The sequence below is a fragment of the Rhipicephalus microplus genome, chromosome 2, assembly GCF_043290135.1.
Source record: "Rhipicephalus microplus isolate Deutch F79 chromosome 2, USDA_Rmic, whole genome shotgun sequence".
Lineage (NCBI taxonomy): Eukaryota > Metazoa > Arthropoda > Arachnida > Ixodida > Ixodidae > Rhipicephalus > Rhipicephalus microplus.
The window spans coordinates 276,759,254-276,779,856 of NC_134701.1; the positions used below are offsets into that span (position 1 = coordinate 276,759,254).

The 20,603-nt window shown below is 43.0% G+C and overlaps 3 protein-coding genes across 5 annotated transcripts in view; 1 reads left to right on the top strand and 2 right to left on the bottom strand.

Annotated features, from left to right (window-relative positions):
* Positions 1 to 5,360, bottom strand: part of LOC119179208 (cytochrome P450 2H2) — a 26,110-nt gene extending 20,750 nt beyond the window's left edge. Inside the window, exons 1-2 of the mRNA XM_037430280.2 lie at positions 5,230 to 5,360; positions 1,135 to 1,361 (exon numbers count right to left, since the gene is read on the bottom strand). Of these exons, the coding sequence (XP_037286177.2) occupies positions 1,135 to 1,361; positions 5,230 to 5,265 (263 nt within the window). The 5' untranslated portion in view covers positions 5,266 to 5,360. The remainder of the gene's footprint in view (positions 1 to 1,134; positions 1,362 to 5,229) is intronic.
* Positions 1 to 20,603, top strand: part of LOC119162990 (uncharacterized) — a 177,127-nt gene that overhangs the window by 73,159 nt on the left and 83,365 nt on the right. The gene's annotated exons all lie outside the window — the stretch shown is intronic.
* Positions 16,718 to 20,603, bottom strand: part of LOC119162981 (cytochrome P450 2L1-like) — a 29,741-nt gene continuing 25,855 nt past the window's right edge. For both annotated transcript variants that reach the window (XM_075884863.1, XM_075884860.1), the window contains exons 7-9: positions 19,654 to 19,912; positions 17,727 to 17,921; positions 16,718 to 16,920 (exon numbers count right to left, since the gene is read on the bottom strand). In XM_075884863.1, the coding sequence (XP_075740978.1) occupies positions 16,746 to 16,920; positions 17,727 to 17,921; positions 19,654 to 19,912 (629 nt within the window). In that variant the 3' untranslated portion in view covers positions 16,718 to 16,745. The remainder of the gene's footprint in view (positions 16,921 to 17,726; positions 17,922 to 19,653; positions 19,913 to 20,603) is intronic.

A 20,603-nucleotide genomic window follows, 5' to 3' on the forward strand; every position in this document is an offset into this window, starting at 1 on the left:
AAGGCCCGATAAACCTTTAAACTGACGTCTGTAGCAGTTACCCACCACAGTATTAATCATGACCAGTTTACATTTCCTAGCATTGATATTAAATTCTCAAAAAAATATTTTGTAATTCATTTGGGCCTATTCTGCCATTATGCATTTTGTCGCATCTTACCGACAGAATATGTGAAACCTCATTTGGTGTAACGGCCTGGCGATGATCACATATTGAGTGATGCCTATATATAATAGTGCATGAGATGTGAAGCTACTTTATAATATATCTCTTGGGCTGTACGATGAGTGGCGTCACCGTCGCTGTTGCCGCTAGTAGCCTAACCAAGCCGTTAAAAATAAGAAAAAAATGCCCAGGATCAAGAGGACGTGAACAAGGGCCTTCATTATGGCCGTCCATTATTCTACAAAAAAGGCCCTGAGACAGGCGGCAAATTCACTGCAGCGTGTACCTTACAGGCGTGTGGCGGGTACCTCGCTTCTCCACAGAAAGACCAATAATGGCGTAGGGGGCACTGTCTCTATACGAAAAGTTATCATTTATGACGTATTTGATAACTTGCGAAAACCCAGATGTTCAAACATCGTTGATCTTGCTCCAACACGAAGCTGCACTCGGAATTCGCGTTAGGCCAGTATCGTAGTCATCGGTAATGTTATTGTTATTATCATTATTAATTTTATTATTATTATTATTATTATTATTATTATTATTATTATTATTATTATTATTATTATTATTATTATTATTATTATTATTATTATTATTATTATTATTATTATTAATGTTGTTGTTGTTGTTGTTGTTGTTGTTGTTGTTGTTGTTGTTGTTGTTGTTGTTGTTGTTGTTGTTGTTGTTGTTGTTGTTGTTGTTGTTGTTGTTCATTGATTTGCGTCTTCGGTATTCCAAAATATCCCAAGAAGCTCAAAATAGGGGGCAAATCCGGTGCTGTATATCTCTACTATAATCGGCCATGCAACAACAATTTGGCGCACGTATTACATCAGCGATCGAGGCTTAAAATAGACACTCGAAAACATGGTGCGGTGGCCCCATACTAATAACGAATCTTTGATATACTTTTCGCTCGTATTGGCTATAAAGTAAAAGTTATATATATAGACCATAGTTACTTTATTATGGGTCCATACTGCTTGCCGAGTTCCTTGAAAGTGACATGATAGGGGCCTTGTAAGAATGGAAGGTAGCCAAGTATGGGCACTCCCCCTGGACCGGGTGCCGTAAGCTTGTTTTTGGGACCCCCGCTTTTCGCACAAAAGCTCCTAATCGTGAGAACTGTGGCAAGGACGATAGCCAACCAAGTAGTTACCAACGGCCAGGCACATCCCCATTCTAGCATCTGGAAGAGATAAGATTTTCTTACAATGAGGCCAGGCTGCTGTTGGCTATATTCCAATTATTACACTCTGTCACGCTGGACCATTTTCACAACAAGCACTGACAAATAAAGGGTTATTCACTTTGTCCACACGCCAACTATTACCTGTAATAATAATGTTGTTGGAGTCACCGTTGTAGGTGTCACCGTCGTGGTTTCTATAAGGTACAGTCACACACACTGGTTGTAGTACATTTATCGCACTGTCTTGACCCTTATAAAGCGAACAGAGCAAAAGCTGAGGGGTACATGTAGGCTTTAACTGATTGGAGCTCGTGAAACAGGGAATGTTTCTGGTGTCATTGTTTCGAGAGGTGGAGTTGTTGTTGCCATGGTTGTCAAAACACTGGTACCAATGTCATTCCCTATTGTGCAGTTTATTATCCTTATAATGTAGCAATTTTTACAGCTAGCGACCAAGGTGAAAATCTTACTGTTGACTTATTCGTGGAGATAGCCATCCACGATAGTGAGACTGCCAGCAGGTTTTATATCTGCGCGTACAATAAAATAATACCAAACAGAGAAAAAACTGCACAGTGAAACATATAACACAAAGCGTATGTAGAGAGAGAGAGAGAAAGAGAGATGGTGTGAATAAAGGCAGGGAGGTTAAACAGAAAGCATATGTCTGGCTGTCTGGTTTGCTACCCTGCACTGGGGAAAGGAAAATGGCAGACAGAAAAGTAAGACAAAAAATTAGAGAAAGAGAGCGAAACAGAAGCGAAAACACGCAAATACACTAAAACGTCACAAACGTTCGACGAAGCGGGTCGATCGCAGAAAGTTCAGGAGGGCCTTCGTCGCTTTTTGGCGTGAAGTTCAATCTTTCTGGTATTCCAAAATTAATTTTTCGGAAAGCGGCTGGTCGTCGAGGCGTGCAACCACTGCTGACATGGACTGTCTCTGACAGTTGTACTGAGGACACTGACACAAAATATGTTCAATGGTTTAGTCAGTGCCACAATGCTCACACGCAGTACTGTCTGCTCATCCGATGCGGCAAGCAAAGGCGTTCGTAAAAGACACCCCAAGCCACATGCGACAGAGAACGGCTGTCTCAGATCTGGATAACGCAGATGGAATGGATAGTCCTAGATGTGGGTCCATACGGTGAAGACGGGTGTGTAGAAATCCGGGCGTGTTCCACAGATACCTGGTGAGATCGTGCGCGAGCGTATTAATCGTTGCTACTGAGATGCTTCTTCACAGTGGAATGGGATCCATCATGCAATTTTGGTGAGCGTTCTTTGCTGCAGCGTCGGCATGCTCGTTATCGATGATTCCGCAGTGGCCCGGTAACCATTGAAAAGTTACTGTGATGAGTGAAGAAAATGACGACAACGACGGAAGTGCAGGGCAACGCGCGTGTGATTTCGAGCTAACTGTGCGCGTGAGGTAAGCCAATCAGCTGATCACCTGTGGTGGCCCATGGAGGTGGCGTACCACGATTGGGCCACGTGTGACCATTACGTGGCAGTAAGCTTTGCGGCTGGGGACGAGCCAAAGCAGCGGCAGACGGAAGACAGTGGGCCGAAGCGTCGAACGCAGGCGATCCAGGTTCCGGCCAGGGAACGCGGCCGTCCACGCTGCTGCGTTAAACTATCAGCTGGGGCGGCATTGCCGGCACGAGTACTGCATCTCGGGGCATGGCCTGGCCTGCCGTTTTTTTCCTTGCCGAGGGCATCGCGGATCTCGGTGAGGCGTCTCCACGGTCAGCCGTTCGGCACAGCGATGAACGTGGCCTGGCTAATGGTCACGGTTGCGCCGAGCATCGCGTCTCGGCGCACGCTCTTCGCTGGACGGGCTGGCCATTCCCCGCATGGAGCATCGCGTCTCCGATGCGGGTTGACTGCTCCGTAGTCGCACCCATGCCGTCAAGCGCCGGTGTCACCAGAGCGTCGCACATCGGCAAGTGAGCGCCTTCCACAGCGCCTTTCCACCGCCTCCTGGCCTGCACCTCATCGGCGTCGGTCGTACCGCCGATCTGGCCCTCAGGATTTAGAACGCTTTTACTTAAACAACAATTGGTCATTTGTTTATCAAGCTTAGTTCTCTCTGTCCCATTGTATGTATTTTTTCTGCCTCAGTGTTTTATATGTTTAGTTTCCGTGTTCTGTCATAAACGTCGTGTGTGTTGTTACCATCACGTCGTCTCAAAGTCCATTTCTCCTCGCACGACACGCAAAACAAGCGTTGACGAACCTTGGCACCGATAAAGAATAAATTTTCATTCCAATATAATGGCGAGCCTGCCAGGTCCTTTCTGTCCTTTCTGTAGTACCTTATGTCCTTTCTGTAGTACTTGCTGATACAATTGTCTTGTTTCCAGAACCAATCAGTCTTGAGGTCTACGTCATAGCTCAGTTCGAATAAGTACAGAGATAGTTTCGAATTGGTGAAAATGCACCCTTTTAGACGCGCTTCTTGATCAATACTGCGGAATGCTCAGTGGAGTGCTGCGAGCTCTGCGGCTGTCGATGTTCTTTTGTGAGACGTTTGAAATTGGATGGTTTTGGCTCTTGCTGAGAAAATCACAGATCCGGCAGATCCCCTAACATTTGTCGAACCATCCGTATAATGTTTAACGTGGTGTTTATATCCTTCATGCAGCATATTTAGAGTCAGCTGCTTCAAAGCTGGTGTCGAGAGATCCGCCTTTTTGCAAATTCCTGGCACTGTCAAGCGTAGGTTTGGATGGTCTAAATACCAAGGGGGTGTCAGGATAGGTTCCGGAGGAGTGTGGCTTGCTGGAAGACACTCACGGTAACTCAATACTCTCTTACAGAAGGAGTCACTCGGTCGGTCTTCTGGAAGCGAAGCGATGTGGTTGGCAGGGACGCGAACAAGGTGCCTAATATGCGTTCGAAGCACCTCTAGATTAATGTGCACTGAGGCCGAATGGTCTTTGCCGATTGCGATGGTCTCCGTTGTGGAAGTGCAGCGTGGTAATCCAAAACAAACTCTGAGTGACAGACCCTGGGTGTTTTCGGTTGTACGTTTGCTACTTTTGCAGGTGTTAGCCAAAGCAGGCAAGCTGTACCACAGGTACCCCAGGAACAACATCCTGTATAGCTGCAACATTGCGTGTACTGACGTGCCCCACTTTTTTCCTCTGAGGAAGTTGAGAAGTTGGGAAATGGCTGTTAGGCGCTTTTTCAAAGTGGCCACATGGAGATTCAAGCAGAGATTTTGATCAATGGTGACTCCCAAGAGCCTGTGTGTGCGTGTGTAGCAGACATTTCGTCCATTGATGGTGGTGGAATATGACGTCATTGCCTTCCACGTGAACACAACCAGCGCCAATTTGTCTGGAGAAATCTCGAGGCTTTGCTCTCTAAGGTACGCCAAAATAGAGTTCGTAGCTTTTTTGAAGTTTCGCACCTATCTGCAGACGTGTTACACCAGATGACCAAACACCAATATCGTCTGCATAGATATATCTGCACAGACTCTGGTAATGTTTCCACGAGGCCGATTATGAAGAGACTGAATATTGTGGGGCTCAATACACCACCTTGGGGAACACCGCGGTGTATGTAATGCTCAGATGTCTGTCCATCATCAGTTTCCATAAACAAAGATCTCATTTGAAGATAGCAGCAGATCCAGCGGTACACTCGCTCACCCAAGCCAAAAGACTCGAGGGCATATGGCTTCATGGGAGACATTATATTTCAGTGCAGCTCTTCAGTAGGTTGATGAAACACCTATCGCACCTAAGAACCTTTGTAAAATAAAAACTGTTGTGAAACTGCGTTAAGAGTACTGATAGATTAACCGAGATCTGAGTGATATGATTTTGAAAAAAATGGTTTCCGTCACTCACATGTGAGACCAAGTTCAGCAGGCTTCCAACGCTCATCTCCGCTGATGCTGAGGTTATCTACTCCGTGTCGTCCCAGGAAACTATACATCAGTGAATTGTTATCAGTAAGACGTTCTTGTTGGGCGTTGTCGTCAAGTCCTCCGCACAGACAAAAATGTCACGTGAATGGAGATTACCTTTGCAACGCCGCTATCTTACGGCTGCCCTTGGGTCATAAAAGAGAAGGCTACAAATACCATAAACTCCCGATAATATCCGGAAGGTACGTATACACGGTGTCTTGGCGAGCATTTGGAGCTTTTCGCCAAGCGCCTGTCATTCTCCTTTGTTCAATTCCCCCTCGTTGTGTCGCTTTGAAAGTGTTCCCGGCGAATTCGTGACGAAGCAATGTTTGAAATGTCTGGCTTACCCTATAGCATTCCGTGATAATTCACTGCTACACGTTTTAATGGTTTTTGTTACAACTGCTCAAGACGCAATGAAGGACCGCTAAGCACGGACAACCAACCATCTACGTGTCATTGCTAGCGCTTTATTGTAGTCGGACTTGAAAGCGTAAGAGACATCTGCGATTTCGAATTCTATTAAAGTATGTTTGACTTGCTTTCCCTACAGCCTTCATCAATGTTTGAGAACCAAATCGGAAGTAGAAGCAGCTGGTGAGGCCCTTCCAGTGCGTCCTCTGCTGCCCTTCGATATACTTACCTTGACTGACAAATGCCATCAGTCATCTGCAGTCGTTTTATGTTTGCCCTCGCGTCCGTGTTTATGGAGAATCCAGGGGAAAGGAGTTTCATATTGGTGTTCTTGGCTGTTGACCTTTACGGAGCTCCAGTTCAGTAGTTGGGGACATAAAACTATCATTTGTCAGTTATTCCGCGTTGAAATGTTTACCAAGTGCCTCTCTGGGTCGCTAAAGTCACGTTACGGCCATGTTTTTATCTTCAGTAGCCCTGCAGCAGACCTGCTACGCCAGGCAGGTAAACCAGCCAGTGAGGCTTTACATATCCGGAGATAGTGCATTCCGAGTTTCGATTTTGTGTTTATTCAGGCGTCGCTTGAGAAGTGTTTGCTGATGTGGTGCGGTGGTGACACCGTGCTACACCGGAAAAGCTGGTCAAACACTGAAAAATGTGGAAGTTGCGCAGAGGTTCTGTCAGTCTGAGAGATGCTTAACTTGGCGGAGATCAGAATCAGAATCAGAAATGCTTTTATTTTCCAATGAAATTGTTGGGGGTCCTTCAGGCGAAAAGCTGCATGGTACAACTTGAATGGGCCTGAAGGCCCTCACATGGCAGCAGTAACACTAAAACCAACATAAATACAGATGTTTAGCATATATGCAAATATAATACACAATTTAATTAAAACTAGGAACTTGCAACATGTTGAATAACACTAGTGATTTCCCACGAACACATGGTACTTAAAAATAACATAGAAATGTAATACCTATGTGAGAAGAGATGTGACAGTTCATTGTGATACATAAGAAGCAATAGTATTTACAACACTAAGAAAAGCACTGCTATAAATATGACCATAATGCACAATATGATGATACTTTGTATATTGAAAAAGTGAGCGCGAAGTAGATAATATAACGGAAAATGCGAAAATGTAGTAACGATGTCTTTATTATGTTCATTCCGATTTACAAAAGTATTGTCTAATTTGTTTGCGAGTCAAAGTATTCGGATTAAATGTTTTCCCTTGCACTTTATTTAACAATGAAGGTAGGCTATGTCGTAGTGACTGCATAAGATAATTTGTGCGTCTAAATGGTACTAGCCACCTGTCTTGTCTACGAGTGTGCGAGTCACTTTTTTTGTATTCGAGTCGTGACGTATGTTTTAGGAAGGATTTGATATTGTCGGAACCGAAACAAAATGAATATAAAAGTCGGTATTAGTAAAGATTTGTTGCACGTACTATATTATGTTTTTGAAAAAGTTGAGCACTAGGATGAAAATAGGGTACAATGGCTATTTGTCGAAGCGCGTTTTTGAAGTTGAAGAAGTGTACGAATATTAGCTTTCGTGGTGGTGGCCCATACAAGCGCACAATAGTGAAGATGTGATTCAAACAAGGCGTAATATATTTGCAACTTCACCTTCTCAGGAAAAAATGCCGACAGCGCGACAGCACACCAGCAGCAGATGACAACGATTTTGATATTAGTTGCGTGATCGGTCCAACTCATGTGTTCTAAAAACGTAACGCCTAACACTTTGTATTTCCTCAAAATTTCAATGTGAGCACCGTCTAAGAATAATTCTTGATTGAAACAAGATTGGCTGCCTCTCGCCCAGAACAATATGGCTTTCGATTTTGAGCTGTTAATTGTTAGAGCGCTATTACGAGACCACGCCGACAGATTAGAAAGAATATTGCAAGACTTCTGTGACAGATCATCAAGTTCATGGCCAGAGACAAACAAACTTGTATCGTCAGCGTACAGCACAATGGATGCATCACTAACAATTTCAGCAATGTCATTTACATAGACATTAAATAAGGTCGGTCCCAATACGCTACCCTGCGGTACTCCCGATTTAATTTCGCGATATGAAGAGCAGAAATTTTCAATAGCAACGCACTGAGTCCGCCCGGAGAGATATGATCGAGATGATAGCAAATGTCTTTTGCTGAAATAGCAGGGCACTAAACGAGTACAGTCTAGTACCTGTAATGGTGCAAAAACTTTTATAGTGGGAAGTATTCATAACGAACTTCATCCTTGACCTAATGTACAAAAAGCGTCCTTCTTCCTGTCGAACTTGCAACGGGTGCACAGAGAGAAAAGACGGATAGTAAGTATTCATTTGTTGTGACACTGTGGTTGTAGAATAGTGTATTAATTACGCAACACTTTGCAATATCAAACTAGTCGTTCTCATTACGCAGAGGGTCGTACGCAGACCATAAAAAAAAACATTCGAAAATTTCCAGCCCAACGATTTAATGTGCTGTGTTTATATCCCTTCCCTCTCTCCTCTCTATCTTTCATCCCCTCATCCTTCTCCCATGTGCAGGGTAGCAAACAGGCAGCCTATAGACTGGTTACCCTCCCTACCATTCTTTTCCTCGTATTTTTTTTCCTCTAACTGGCAAGGATTGAATTTAACGTACTTCAGCGTCCCTAGCTTTCGAATATCTGGCATTGTATTAAGAAGTGCTCATGTCGCACCCCTGTCTGGTACTTTGCGAAGTGCACTTGTGTCACTGAAAAAAAGATACCAACAATAAATACTGCTGAAAGACCTCTCAACTATTATACCAACTCTCTAAGCTTCCATTTTAGGAAATATAATTATGGATTCGTTAAGATTCAATCAATAAGCGCATCCCATCTTAAACGCAACTTTGACGTTTCAAGCGTTATGTGAACGTATGCCAGAAACTGTCATCGTAGTACCGGTCAGATGTTTTAATGTCGTTATATACGCTTGGCGCATTTTTGATCACATGTATTTAAGCTTTTTATATGGATGTCGAGTCGTATTGCAACATTGCTAAATGACTCCCTGTGGGTGATTTTAATTCCCAGTTTTGTTGGACTTTCTAAACAAATGGCTGAATAATTGTAATATCACATAATACAAAGTGCACAGTACTACTGGAGTTACGAATTCATTCTTCCTTTGATACCTTGCAAACCACCTGCGAGCAGAATTTGCAAAAAAGATCAGCTTGGGTCAATACACCTATAGCTTGTAGCCTCCGCAATATTGTTCATGCGATGATCATAATTACTTTTAAATTACAAACCATGAATGGTAGATAATCTAGAATTTTACATATCTTCCGTTTTTTCTCATCACACCTGACCGGTCATTCAATGAGCTATGCATTTGACACTGCTTCATTCTTTGCGATGCCACTCGGAAGGGTAGGTCATAATTCATCGTTAGTACACTTCCTCTAAGTGTTATAACTACATCGTATGATTCAAAAAATTTTATTTATTCAACGTTCAACATGCGTCCCGTTTTTTTTTTTACTCTATAAACACTAGACGTTCTTTACAGACTAAAAATTGAGGTTCTGTGTGGAAACACCTTCGCTCAACGTCCTACGAAGCGTAGTTTTTGTGTGCGATTCACCACAAGAAATAAAATCGATTTTTGGCTCGAGAGAGATGACCTTGCCGTCCTAAGGAAGCACACAGAAGTGTAAGCAGCGTGGCTACATTAAAGAACACTTCCATCATACCCAGGTTCTCACCAGGGCAAGCGCCTGAAAGCGGATGAATGGCATACTTTATGGGTGGAAAGGTATACTAGCTTACAGCTCGAGTGGAGTCAACGTCTGCAGCCCACGCCGTTTTCTCAAAAATAAGCATGATGGCACAAACGTTTATACATAAATGTCTTCGCACACCGTGGTATGTAGAAACTTAGTGAGTTTAGCCGGTTATAGTTTTTAAAATCTACTTTCTATGCAATGCAGTGGCTCGTCGCAGTGCACAAACCTTAAGCACGTAGTTGAAGATGCCTTACATTTAAAAACACAACTTTGTTTCGTGCCTGACTTACTCCGGCTTTTTCAAGATATCGTCATCCCCAGCAGACAGACAACGTCAACTGTAGGACAAAAGCCTTTCCCATATGTTCAGCCAAACAACACGGTCCTGTGTTTGCTGCATCCGCATCAAACCGACGAACTTTTTTTATTCCATCCGCCCACCTAACGTTCTGTCTTCTCCTAGTCCGTTCACCGTTTCTTTGAATCAAGTCATTTACCTTTAGTGGCTAGTTGTTATATTCTCTACGTGTTAGATGTCCTTGCCTATGTCCGTTTCTTCAGCTTGATTTGGACTAGTAAGTTCTTAACACCCGTTTTTTTTTTTTCTCTGGACCACTCTGCTATCTTCATATTCCTTAAGGTTACACATATCATTTTCCTTTTCATTGCTCGCACCATCTTCATAAAATTAAGTAGAATGCCCTTTGTAAACATACCGATTTATGCTGCGTAGGCAAGTACCAATAAGGAGCAGCTGTAATATACCTTATTTTTGAAACCACCGACAAATGTGAGCTCAGCGAGCAAGTTCGCGGTAACCAAGATTTGCACATTGCACCTACTTACACTGAAAGGCAGAAAAACCAGTGGCTTCTTAGTAAGCTCTGTGCCATCAGAGTTGAGGAATCGTGTCGGGTATTCTGGAGGAATCACAGCGCCTCCAGAATACCATGCACCGATTTTCTCGTGCAGAACATCAAATTAGCGTTTTGTTCACTCTCTCCACACTCAAGACTATCGTCTTTTGATGACATTTGCAGTGAAACATGCAGATATGGGGCCAATTTTTTTATTGTGTTCATCCTTTGTATCAGCATGAATACGACAAATAAGCCATCTTCAGTTCGGCCTTGTCCTGTTCATGCGTGTGACATCCACGTGTCATTTTTTCTTCGTGTGTTTTACTAGCCCGCTGCATTTGCTTATCTGTGACACATCAGTTTTCCCAAACATTCTAGATGAGCCCGAGATTGATTGTCGTCTCTTCGTTAAAGATTTTTTTTTATCTTAAGTGAAGGCCGTGATGTATGGGTGTCCCTTATCTCTCTACGTCTGAAATTTCCCAAGACACCCGCCACAGAATCGACAAGGAACTGACACAGATACGAGGCACCTATTTATTTTCACGATTACTTTTTCTCCTGTGCGAGTAAAGCGAGCAAGAAGTTGGTGCCTGATTTTTTTTTTTTCGTTCTCTGCACAATGACTGAAAATTCCATATTGGGTAGTGATCCATCACATAATAATGCGAAGTGTGAAAACACGGACACGTGAAATGAGAAAGTGACGAGGTATGTTCAACATTCATGTTAGGTTTTGCTCTTTATGGAGATTTATTTTACGTATCATCTCACATCGAACGCCTTTCCACGGCAAAGCGTCTCATGTTACTGCGCAAGAAAGTGGAAGGGATGTTGGCAGAGACGGATCGCGTATTGCGCTGACATCAGCGCTCTGTATTCTCTTTGTCGTCGTGGGTACCACTTTTTTTAGCGTCACAAGTTGCAGTGAAGACACTAGCCCGGCAAGCAACTGTTCCACGTCAAAAGTCTCACGCACATAATGGAAATAACACATACATGAAAATAGGGGTCTTTAATATTATAGAACGCCATGTTTAGCGCAGAGAGCGCCTGCACACTGACACAAATAACATGCCCCGAATACTCTCCTAATCTTTTTTATCTGTCTGAGTGCCTGTTCTGAACTTATCTTGAGGTATAGCCGTATCATACTCAACGAGGAGCCACTCATGAAAAAGCATTTGCTTACCTTAACCGCTTTATCAGATAAACACCGCTGCTACTTCACTTATATTTCAGTTTATTTTCTTTCTTTTAGCCACAAATTCAATGTCGACATAACGGTAAAACATTCTTGAAATAGCTATGAAGAGCAATAGAATGGACACCGTCAAGGCAGCGAGACATGCGAAGCAGACAAACGCTGACAATAAAAAAATGGAATGCTTATTTTGCATGGGTGCAGCCATTTGTGGTGAGCACCTCGCGAAAAATCCCGATTCCGCCCCAAGCTCGAAGTAATGAATGTGACCCCAACAAAACGGAACAAATACTGCAGAATATGGTACGCGAGTTACATACAACCAACAAAACAAAAGCGACCAGAAATCGGGGATCTATGTTGTTCCAAACAACAGTGTCTGACGAACAAGAATTCAAGTTGAGCGCTGCAACCAGTTTGGCTTGTCCATTTAACATAGTGGAGGCAAGTGGCGCAGATACCAACGGGCCAAGAGAGGCACACAATGTAAACAAATTCAGCGCTGATATTTACCAAATATTTATTTTTCATGTGAATAATAAAAAGTTTGGAGATGAAAACCGTTTCTTTTTTCTTTCACAGCCAACTGTATTGATCCACCCAGACTTAGGAAAAGGAAAAGCGGGGGGGGGGGGGGGGGGGAGTAGTTTGCACAAATATTAGTTTGTAAAAAGTTGAATCATTCGAAAGAAAACTTTTTTTTCACATGATTCAGCGCGCAGCTTTTCAACACTAACGATACAAATCGCCAATATTACTAAAATCTAGACGCCGATTTAGAAATATAGTTTTTTTATTCACGGTTATGTTCCGCGTCTAGTCTTCTGCATGGTGAAACTCATGGGAACATTATTTGGCCCGTTCGGAAGTTCCTGTAATTCAGGAACTCCGAAGCAACTGTCGGGGGACTCAACGCTCACATTTTTCAGCTATTTCACGTTGACATGTTTACAAAATGCCTCCCTAGCACTCTAAAGCTGTGCGGTGGCGAGTCTCCTATCTCCGCAGTAACCCTATGGCAGGCATGTACTGCATGCAGCAGATAAATAAGCCAGAGAAGCACTATGCAAACGTCGATAAAGTAAGCGTGGAAGTTGGAACCCGGGCTTTTATAAGTGTTTATATGACCTTGTTGGCACCACAGTTTGTGATTCTTTTACTGATTAGGCGTGGAGACAATACTGTGCTGTTCCCTAAAAGATAGCCACAATCAGTGGAAACGTCAGAGCGAGAATGCTCTGATGCCCTTCGGCAGCGGCACGTGAGCAGCCTCTCGTACGTACTTTTGCGCAACGCCAGATTTGCTTCTGAAGAGATTTATTGAGAAGCATTGGGCTGAAAAGGGCCATTAACTACTACCAGCTTGTCTAAGCTCCCACCCAAAGAAATATCACCGTATTGGGTTCAAAGTGAAGATTTGTGGCTTTTTTTTTTAAATTCATGGCCGGCAAGAACGTGGAAACTACCTTTGCAGATAAGTTGTGTATTTAGAGAAACTTAAACTGAGACGGTATTTATAACCGTTCATTTACCAATCAACTCTGCTTGATTAATGAACTCTTAGTGACGGCAGCAAGCAGGCATGTTTCTGTTGAACATATGGAGCCAGCCGTGTTTCTGCGCACTACGGCTGGGTAAAATTATTCTATTGTATTCTCTAGGAGATAACCCACCGCAAAGAGTGATTGCCGTTGGCACAATTACGTGAGAAAGGCGGTAAATTTCGGCGCCATGTTCCTCCCTGATGTGACAAGCAGTCATTGTTTGCTATTACAAGTAGCAGTGAAAGGGTAACCGTTACAATCGCGATCCCTTGTACGCATCGTTAAACTAAACATTTGGGAGGAACTTTACAACAGAGCTCAAAGTCCTGCATGCGGAGTCACGGGAACTGCAATCAAACTTCGCAGCGGACTATGTCTGATCACAGAGACATACTAAAATATTTTTTTCCAGTATATAAACACGACTGGCTTCAATTTTCTAATACAATCGTGTCAGCTGGAAGCAGTCCCTGAAAATTTCATTGCGCGTTTTGAGTCGATTGGGTGGCTGACAACGATAATTATTGTCTCCCTTTATGTCACCTGTATAGACAAACAAGTGTACACATAACTTGTCTTCAAAGACGGTTTTAGCATACTTTCCAGTGGTGAATTTTGTGTAAACAATAAGCTGAATACTCAGCACTCTTTATATTTGTGGCTTTTAATAAAGTTGGTACCATAACACGCACCGAGTGCATAGTCTTAGGCATCACAGGAGGTTTTTCGAACGTTTTACGAATGAGATCTAGAAAGATACAACAGGTCGTGTACCAATGATTTTCGAAGTGCGTCACCTGTTTGAACGTTTTTATACGTGCTATAGGTGTTCGGAACGTTGACAAGATATTAAGTGGGGCTATCACAGATCTCAATGGTGATAAAAGCTATCCATGGCAATATTGTGAAACGACGTCTTCTGGGGCATTGCAGTTCACAATGATGTATCGACTTTGTAGCAAAAGTATGGAAAATTGTCACGTCGCATGCTCTTTGTACATTGAAATATTCTTAAAACTGCTCCTTGCTTATTACTTTCCCGCAGCTTACGGAAATGGATGAGTATAGTGTCTCCATTGTAAGCAGCGCGTAGAAAACGAGGATGAAAAGCGCGGGCCCCTAGCGCTAGTCTCATCCTCTTATGTGCCTTCTCTATACATACTGGTTACAACGAATGGTTTATGTGAACTGTACCACCCTTCAAATTGTTAAGATCGCCGGTTTGGATTGATATAACTGTAGTTATTTGTTCTAGGTATCTCTACAGGTGCAGCATCCCACATTATGTTCTTATTTGCTATTTGATTAAATATGCACGGTAAAGCATCCGCAATTTCAATTCCTTTCGAGTTCTTCTCAGCTCACATCAGCTTGCATCTACTGAACCTTGTCTTTTTCATTACCCCTCGAGTGAGTTTTTTTTTTTTTTGGCATCCGGAAAAGTAAATAGTTGCATCATTAGTTCACTTCAGTTAATAGTGATTACTCAGTTGGGCTGTTTTATTCACTGTGTTATTTCAACGAATAAAGAAATTCTTCCTGTTTTATTGAGAGGTGCCCCGTTCTATACACACACACACACAAAAACCGACCATCTTCGCGAGAGCATATTCACTCGTCGTCGTAAGGAGCGTGGTTTCTGCGTGTCATCGGCCACAGAAATGGCGGCGTTGTTTTCTTCAGGGGAGATAACTGTGCCGTACTGTAGAACCACTTGGATGTGTTGAAGCAACATGTCTACATACAAAAACACCTCCATAAGTGCCAGTGTTTAGTTAGGTCAAGCACGTTTACCTGTTAGCAGATATAAGGGATATTATATTGATTGCTTGAAGGTGCATATGTGAAGTGCTTATATCGATTGCTTAAGTGTGGATACGTGAGAGAAGCCAACGTCTGCATCCAGCAGCCTTTTCTCGTTGTGAAAGACAAACGTTTATGCATAAACCCGAGGGAAAGCACGTCAATGACATCGGCAGTCGTACATTTCACCGTAGTCTCACGAACGACCATAATTATAAAAATGAATTAAGCACCTAGTAACATAAAGTGTGTCACATCACAACGAAAAAGGTTTTGATGCTTTCTGCGAACAATGTTTGTCCCTACGAACAATTCTGCCCAAGTAGCAGATAATTCTGTATGTCAAACCCTGTGGTAAAAACACCGTTATTGTTAGCTAAAAGGATGAAAGATTAGGCCAGGCATGATTGTGTGAAAACCTCAACATTGAATCTGTGAGAGAATACTTCAAAGGGTGCCACTAGTGTTTCTATATAAGAATGTACTTAGTAGTTTCCATTTTGCACTGAAGTTTTACTCTAAGTGGCGTGAGATTCCTAGCGCACTTTCATGTCATAGAGCAAAAAAAAGCAAAAATAAAAATTCAGTGAGAACGTCGGGGTACTTGTTTCCTGAGATGCATCGAAAAAGCCACGAGCTCTTTAGAAAGTCTCCGCGAACCAAAACAACACTTTGTACCTGCCTACGAAAGCCAGTGGCTTCTCATTGGGCTCTCTTCGATCAGAATTTGCGAATCTGCTTGGACTATGTACTGAAGTGGGCCATGCCAGCAAGTAGAGTAATTATGCAGCTCCACAGGTTGTATACTGACGGCTTGTTTTAAATGCGAAGAATTTCTTCGTGAACTTCGGCGAATTTGAGCGTATATCTGTCTATCTAGCCGTTTACGTTTGGGTGCTCTCAGGGTCAGCCCCTTAACTTGGCGTGCACCAACATTATCAGGATAACGTAGGGTCAGGTCAAGACATGAATAATGTCACAATCCCATGGCATGCGTCGTCAAACACTTCCCGCCAGACAGTGGCACATTCCTACGGGCAAGTATGGGCCGCTGGTATGCGGGTATGTGCCACAGGTGATTGACACTTAGCATCTACCCAGGAACGGCGAGAACCCACATGGGCAATTTTAACGGGCGAGCGTTACCCGACGAATTCAAAAAATAAATGTCAGGGTCCCAGCTCAAATCAAACCCAAGCATTCCGAGTGATAATGGAGCATTTTACCAGAAAGCTGCGCCAAGTTTCGGAACTACTTTCGAAACATCTGCAACTCTTTACCACATTTATACATATATATAGGGTCATTTCATGAAGTGTAGCTCAATAAAAATATTGCAACGCGGTCCCTTTTGCTCTACATGCTTCGCATAACGTCGATTCTCAAGTTTTTTTTTTCTTTTTTCTTCTCAGGCGTTTGCACACGTGTCACTTTTCACCGTGATTATGTATTTTTTGTACCCTGTTTGCTTTTCTGCGCAGACGCCATGGTGTGCCACGTGACTAGGTCGGTTGCTTCAACGCTTCTAGAACTAGGTTCTAGGAACCTAGTTCTAGAAATGTTGGGTTGCTTGACTTGACATATGGGCGTGCGCATTCCAATAAATGTTGTTTGCGAGTTCAGCACCCTGTCCTCTCTTCTTTAGTCGTTGTTTTTAATTTTTCACTCTTTTTACATCTCAGTTAGGTAGGAAGATCATATTTCATGGTTAGGTTACATAAATATATTGCGTGATACCAAGCATTTTACCACTTCCATGTTGAACGAAGTTCTTTTTTTTATTTTAATTTAAAAGAGACTCGTTCTGTGACACACACACACGCACACAATTTAGCTTGTTGACGAAAATATATTCACTCATCGTCGTACAAAGCGCAGTTTCTGCGTGTCATTGGCCACAGAAATGGCAGCATTGTTGGCTTCGAGGGAAATCACGGCGCCATCTTCTGGAAGCACCCGGAAGTGCTGAAGCAACGTCGCTACGTACAGGAACACTTCCATCAGACCTAGCGTCTCACCGGGGCATGCACGTCTACCTGTAAGCCAGATAGGTTACATATTACGGTTGCGTAAACGTACAAAAAATTGCTGCGGAATAGTAGCCCACTCCTGTTGCCAGCCGCGTTTTTTATTACACAGGAGAAATGTATATACAAGAACGCGTGTGCATAACGAACCATTAAGCCAATGCTTCAACGATATAGGCGGCTGTAGCTTCCGGTAGCCTTTTCTCCGTAGCCTAGCAGACGACCGTAATATTAGCCAATGATTAATAGTGCTTTCATTTACAAAGCTAATAATGTCTTTGCCTTCGGGCTATTTTGTTCAAGCTGTAGATTCCTGCTTTCTGTGCCGAACGCTGCTCTACGAACTCCGTTTATTCAAAAAAAAATATCTGATGAACTTAAAATATAGCTCGAAATGCTTCTGGGAAAGTCGCTAAGGTGGTAGGAAAATACGCTAGGCTTGGCTGCATAAAACTTTACCCTTTGTTGAGTTTTTCTTTATTGTAAGCTTATGGGTAAACGAAGATGTCGAAGAATGCGACTGTTGTTTCTGTATGACTTCACTCCAAACAAAAACGTTTTACTTCGAATGCTGCGAGTGTTGATGATTGATATGTAGGGTTTAACGTCCCAAAACCAACATATGATTATGAGAGACGCCGTAGTGGAGGGCTCCGGAAATTTCGACCACCTCGGGTTCTTTAACGTGCACCCAGATCTGAGCACACGGGCCTACAACGTTTCCGATGGTGCGAGTGTATTTGCGAGTGTCATTCCCTACACTAAAATGATTGACGATCGCGGCAACGCTGGCGAAAACTACATTTTGTACCTACCTACACTGAAAGGTAGGAAAGCCAGCGGCTTCTCGGCTAGCTCCGTGCCATCAGAGTTGAGAAATCGTGTCGGGTCGTACTGAAGTGGGTTGCACCAGTAAGTGGGGTCATTGTGCAAGCACCACAGGTTGGCTATCACAAAGGTTCCGGCAGGCACGTGGTATCCACAAACTTCGGTGTCACTCATGGCGCTGTAAGGCAAAAAGAAAAAAATAGGCATAAAACATGACTCTGGCAATTTAGAGCGTGAAGTAAACTACGAAAAAAGTATTCATACCTCATATACGTTCAGGCTCTCAAATGTCTATAAGCAACCGTTCGGAAACAAAATAAAATATGCTAAAGCAAACAAAACTAATTATGCTGCTTTCTGGAGCTTTCAGTGAGGCACATTAGGTTCCTATATTAAAAAATAAATGACATTATTTTTTGTTTACCCGGAATTTAACACACCTATCTCAGGGCAGGAGTACTTCATCAGCAAGATTTCAGACTTCAAGGCAAATATAAAATCATGTGTGAGTTATATTTTGTATACCGCATAAAAGGACGTGATAGTTCCTCAGAACTAGGAACATGAAATGGCTTATTAATAATATTAATGATTCGGTATTGAGAGGTGAATGTATAATATCCCGAACAGAAACACAACATTCCCCACCGTGGTGGTCTAATGGCTAAAGTACTCAGCTGCTTACCCGCAGGTTACGGTATCGAATCCCAGTGGTGGCGGCTGCATTTTCGATGGAGGCGAAAATGCTGTAAGCCAGTTTTCTCAGATTATGGGTTTACGTTAAAAACCCCAGGTGGTCGAAGTTTCCGGAGCCCTTCTCTACGGCGTCTCTCACAGTCATATGTTGATTTTGGGACGTTAAACCCCACATATCAATCAATCAATCAGAAACACAACATGATCATGTTATGTCAGTAAGCATTTTAAATGTGCAGCAGCTACTGAATATGGTTTACGTTTGTTTCGGTGGCTATATACGATGTGAAGTCAACTCAATCGATTGCAGTGTGCGGTATGGCTTATACTTAAAAAAATATGGGAGACACGCAGCGGAAACTTAGCGCGTAATGCGTCACACGGCTAAACTTGTTGGTGCTTTTCAGTTACGGTGGCCTTATTTTGGTGGTGGTCAAATGCGTAGACCAACAGTGTGCTTAGATTTAGTAGGACAATGAATAGGCCAAAGTGGTAAAAATTCATACGGAGTCCCCCTCTACGGCGTGCCTTGTAATTATATCACGGCTTTGGCGTATAAAATACCAGCAATTGCATTATTATTATTATTATTATTATTATTATTATTATTATTATTATTATTATTATTATTATTATTATTATTATTATTATTATTATTATTATTATTATTATTATTATTATTATTATTATTAACGACAAGTTATCTTCTGACCCACCTTTCTTCATATTTACATTACAATTCAGTCTAGTAGCATTCCCTATACTTTTCTTGGCATTATTTTCTGTTAGATCACATATAACACTACTTCATGGTATTACACATCGCTGAACGCCCCGCCGCAATGGTCTAAGATATTCGGCTGCGGTGGTTGCACTTCCGATGAAGTAAAAAATTCTGTAGGCCCGTTTGCTTAGATTTCGGTGCGCGTTAAAAAACCCCAATAAACAATTGTATCAGGCCACTTGGTATGAATCCATCTTGGTATTGTGCAGCCACATTACACATGTGTTGTGCGCCCTGTGTAATAGTGGCTGCGCTTCCTACCTAGAAAGAACCCCGGGTGGTCGAAATTTCCGGTGCCCTCCACTACAGCGCCTCTCATAACCATATGGTGGTTTCGGTACGTTAAACCATACATATCCATCCAGAAATCACCTAACACAAAACGACAAACAGGCGCGATGCATCTGCCATCGGGAAAAAGATCACTCACATCCTGTGTACGCCCATGGGTGCCGTTGTCCTCCACCGTAGCGTCTCCAGGACAGCCGCCATAGTGTAAGGTAGGCGACGCCTGTCTTCCCATTCAATTGGCTTGTTGCGGCCGATCACGGCGTCAATCTCTCGCTGCACTCGAGCCTGCATACCATCCGGGTCACTAGCGGCTATGTACAAGGTCCACAGAATGGTCGTTCGCACCGTGTTGGTGGCTGCACCGTACAGGTTGATTGCATTTCCTTCCAAATGGTTCACTGCAATGCACGTGAAGCATTAGCTCTATATCAACTATAGACCTTTTTACTCAAGGCGTTCTGGTTGCTGCTATAATGGGCCGCTATTAGCGCGTGTGACCTTCTAAGATATGCACTGCCGAGGCGGTGACGGTTGTTTTCGTACTCTCGTGCAACAGCCTAGAGAGCAGGAAATCCTTCTTTCCGTAAAAAAAATGAGAATAGAACAAACAAGTGTGTAATTGGCGGTAGTGAGAGACGAGAAATACACTGGAGGTGATGGAGTCAAAGCCACCACATCAGCTGCCGTTTTACAGTAGACACCTAGAGAGGGCAATGTATGGCAAGAATACAGGCGAAAATGGTGTAGGCCCGTAGGGTCAGATTTGAGTGCACGTTAATGAACCCCAGGGGGGTGAAATTTCTGGAGCACTCCACTACGGCGTTCCTTATAATCATATGGTGGTTTTGGGAAGTTAAACCCCACATATGAATCAACCAATCACTTCGTTATATTGCAAGAATAAAGAAGCAGCAAGCCAACAGAAACACGGTCCTGTGCTTGTTGCTGCCAATTTATACCCGCAAACTTCTCAATCTCATCTGCCCACCTACCCTTCTGTCTCCCCCTAACCCGCTTGCCTTCTCTGGGAATCCAGTTACCCCTAATGACCAGCGGTTTTTCTGTCTACGCAATATATATATATATATA